At 65.3% G+C, this 3,281-nt stretch overlaps 1 protein-coding gene across 1 annotated transcript in view; it reads right to left on the bottom strand.

Moving 5' to 3' along the window:
- The window catches only part of RUFY4 (RUN and FYVE domain containing 4), a 4,817-nt gene extending 2,017 nt beyond the window's left edge, over positions 1-2,800 (bottom strand). Inside the window, exons 1-6 of the mRNA XM_009887337.1 lie at positions 2,755-2,800; positions 2,275-2,320; positions 1,807-1,932; positions 1,425-1,511; positions 1,135-1,278; positions 7-544 (exon numbers count right to left, since the gene is read on the bottom strand). Coding sequence (XP_009885639.1) covers positions 7-544; positions 1,135-1,278; positions 1,425-1,511; positions 1,807-1,932; positions 2,275-2,320; positions 2,755-2,800 — 987 coding nt within the window. The remainder of the gene's footprint in view (positions 1-6; positions 545-1,134; positions 1,279-1,424; positions 1,512-1,806; positions 1,933-2,274; positions 2,321-2,754) is intronic.
- Positions 2,801-3,281: the final 481 nt, after the last annotated feature.

Below are 3,281 nucleotides of genomic sequence, written 5' to 3'. Positions count from 1 at the left end.
CAGTGCCTGCAGGGATGCCTCCGTCTCGCCCAGCTGCCTGGGTGCCGGCGGTGAGCAGCCTGGCATGCACCCTGTGCTGGGCAGCGGGGACATGCCAGGCTCCTCGCCACCATCAGGCTGGGGTGCTTTGCCAGCGCCGTGAGCATCCTCCAGCTCCTCCACATCCACATCCTCCATCTCCTTCTCATCTTCCTCCAACTCCTCTTCATCCTCCTCTTCCATGTCCTCCGCCTCCACATCCTCCTCCACATCTACCTCCACATCCTCTGCCTTCTCCTCCTCCTCCTCATTGTCCTCTATCTCCTCTTCATCCTCCTCTTCCACGTTCTTCTTCAGCTCCACACCTTCCTCCTCTACCTCTACACCCCCTGCCTGCGGGGCAGCCAAGGCAGGTGGGCACGGGTGGGCTGGCACCCCATGGCGTGCCGCAGTGGGACGGGTGATTACATCAGGCCATCCATGCGTCCCGGTGCCAGTATCATCTGTCTGCAGGGCCATCTTTGCTGGGCTGCTCCCAGCCATTGGGCTGGGCCGTATCAGTGTCCTAGAGGGGACACAGGGCTCAGGGCCACCAGGTCATCCTCAGGTTCAGCCACGCACTACCACCCTCCCCACAGGGCTCCCTGGGCATGGTCAGCCTTTGGAGATGCAGAGGGCAGCAGGGCTGGTGACACTGGGTGGCACCTGCTGACAGGGGACCAGGGAGGCTATTGCCATCAGCCCGAACACCTGCAGAGCAGGTGGCACCCAAAGACCCCCATGGCAGTGGCAGGGGAGAATTGGGGACTGCGTTTGTGCTTGTGGCAGTGCATGCCCATGAGTGTACGAGCAGCAGAGCAGGCATGAGTGTGCTAGAGCGCTGCGTCCACGAGTGCTCCCCTGCAAGTGTGCCCCGGGGGCAAGGGCGTGCACGCACACGTGTGTGTCCCCGTGTCTCACATGTCACGGCGTTGCAGCAGACCTGTGCCTGGCAGAGGATGGCGGCATGTGCGTGTGCATGCACGCGTGGCATGTTTGTGGGTGCGGGGAGCCCGGGGTGGCAGGGGGATGCTTGTGTGCTGCTCTGCGATGCTGATCCCCAGGTGGTCCTGAAGCCCCCAGTGCCCCCAGTGCCTCCCGCCTCCCCAGGCTCACTCAGAGAACATGGGCCAGGCGATGTCCAGGTCAGCCCTGCGCAGGGCCAGGTGGAAGGTGACGCCATCCAGTTCGTAGAGGCTGCCCAGTATCTCTGCCCGGCGCTGGGGGCTCAGGAAGGGGCTGCGGGCATAGTACCACTCTCTGCAACCACAAAACGAGCTCACGCACCCCTCCGTGCCCTGGGTGGGCACAAGCTCCTGCAGCATCCTTGCCGAACGGGTGCCCCCCTGCCCTGGCCGTGCCTCCCGCCACCCCGAGCATCCCCTCCCCGTGCCCTCTGCTCTCACCGCAGGCTCTCGGGGTCGAGGCGGCAGAGCTGCAGGGACTCTGCCAGCTGCCGGTGCACCAGGCAGTACCGCAGGAAGGCTCGGCCCCTGCCCACGGGGGTCTTCAGCTGGGGGGAGAGGGGGTTATCCAGCCCTGTGACACCAGCCCTGCCCCCCACATGCCTCCCCATAAGCCCATGCAGGAGGGAAGGGGGTCCCCAGGGTCAGGGCTGGAGGGGGGCAGCGGGGGACCCCAGAGGGGAGAAAGTGCCAGTGGGTGAATCCTCAGTGCCCGTGTGAGTGTGTGCCCGCGCACAAGTGTGTGTGTGCACCCGCAAACAAGCACAAGCGCATGCACGTGTGTGTGCACGAGACCCCGGGTGCCCCGCCAGCCCGTGCCCACCTTGTCCAGGGAGGTGACGAAGCGAACGCCCTCGTGCTCCTGCCGGCGCCGTGCCAGGCCCTGGCACAAGAAGTCCCAATAGTCCTTGCGCTGCCCGAAGAAGCTCCTCTTCTCCTTGAGGTCGAACTGGCAGAGACACGGGCCCGGGCTTGCTCATTTGGGAGGACAGGATCCAGCCTGTCCCCTGTGGGGCTGGGATCCAGCCAGCTCCCCTAGCAGGGTGGGTCCCGGTGTCCCCACTTTGCTGGCTCCATGCCTCAGTTTCCCTTTTGCAGCACGTGCAATTACACATGCAGGTGTGGGTGAGCCTGATCCGGGTGTTCGCACGGCTGGGGATGCTCAGGGTCAGACAACGCTGGCTGGGGTCATCCCACCCCCCGAAACGGCTGGCATGGGGTCCCGTCTGCTCTCAGCTGGGCCCCAGGGGAAACTGAGGCAGGGAGTGACAGGGATGGAGGAGCAGGGTACCTGGAGGAGGAACTCCAGCTGGGCACAGAGGCTGTGCAGCTCCCGGCTCCCGTCCGTCACTGGCAGGTTCTGCTCCCGGTAGCTGTGGTTCAGCTCGGCCACAGTCTCTGCGGGATGGCAGGACTGAGCTGGCATCGGGCATGCTGTCCCATCCCACCACCCCCTCTCTGACGCCTCCTGGCTCCCGGCCCCGGGGATTTCTGCCGGCGGGTGAAAGAGGAACCTGCCCCGGGATGAAACGGGGGAGCAAGGGGAGTGAGGGGCGCGGGTACTTGCTGGGCACTGCTGGTCCCCCTGGGTTGGCAGAGAGGACCAAAGCAGGTGGCAGTGGCAGGGTTGGCACCGGGGTGCTCTGGTGCACCCCCAGCAGTGACACCCCTCTGCTGCCCGTGGGCTGGGTGTGAGGAGGGACCCGGCACGGCCAGGGTGAGATGTGCCATGCAGGGGACACGCTGGCAGAGGACAGGCTGGCACACTTACTCTGCAGGTCCTTGATGACGCGGTTGAGCTCCCCGTCCCCCGCCATGGCTGTCCCCAGGTGTCTGCAAAGGCAGGGACAGCGATGAGTGGTGCCAGGCTGGCACTCACCTGGCACCCCCAAACTCTCCGCCCCAAGGAGAGGGTCTCTCCTCCCCCTCCCCCCCCCAGCTCCACTCCAGAGCTGCCTGCTTTTAAGGGAAGAGGGGGTGGGCGCAGGCACCCCCTTTCCCTGCCCATGTCCCCCCACTACATGGGGGAGGGGATACGGGGAGGGCAAAGATGCCCCATCCCGTACCCCCTTAGCTGTCCATGTGCCCTATCCCAAAATGCTCCCAGGCTCTGCCCCCACGCCATGCCCAGCCTTTGCCCCTATTTCTTGGGGGGCTGATGGGGCTGAGTCCCCCGACCCTGATGTGTCCCTGTCCCTGTCCCTGTCCCCGTCCCCCAGGATTCAGGATGTGGGTTTGGCGCAGGGGAAGCGCTGCCTTTGCTTCTGCTCTCGCTTCCTTCACTCACAGCACGAACAA

The sequence above is a fragment of the Charadrius vociferus genome, unplaced genomic scaffold, assembly GCF_000708025.1.
Source record: "Charadrius vociferus isolate BGI_N301 unplaced genomic scaffold, ASM70802v2 scaffold385, whole genome shotgun sequence".
Classification (NCBI taxonomy): Eukaryota; Metazoa; Chordata; class Aves; order Charadriiformes; family Charadriidae; genus Charadrius; species Charadrius vociferus.
This window is presented reverse-complemented; position numbering and strand designations above follow the sequence as displayed.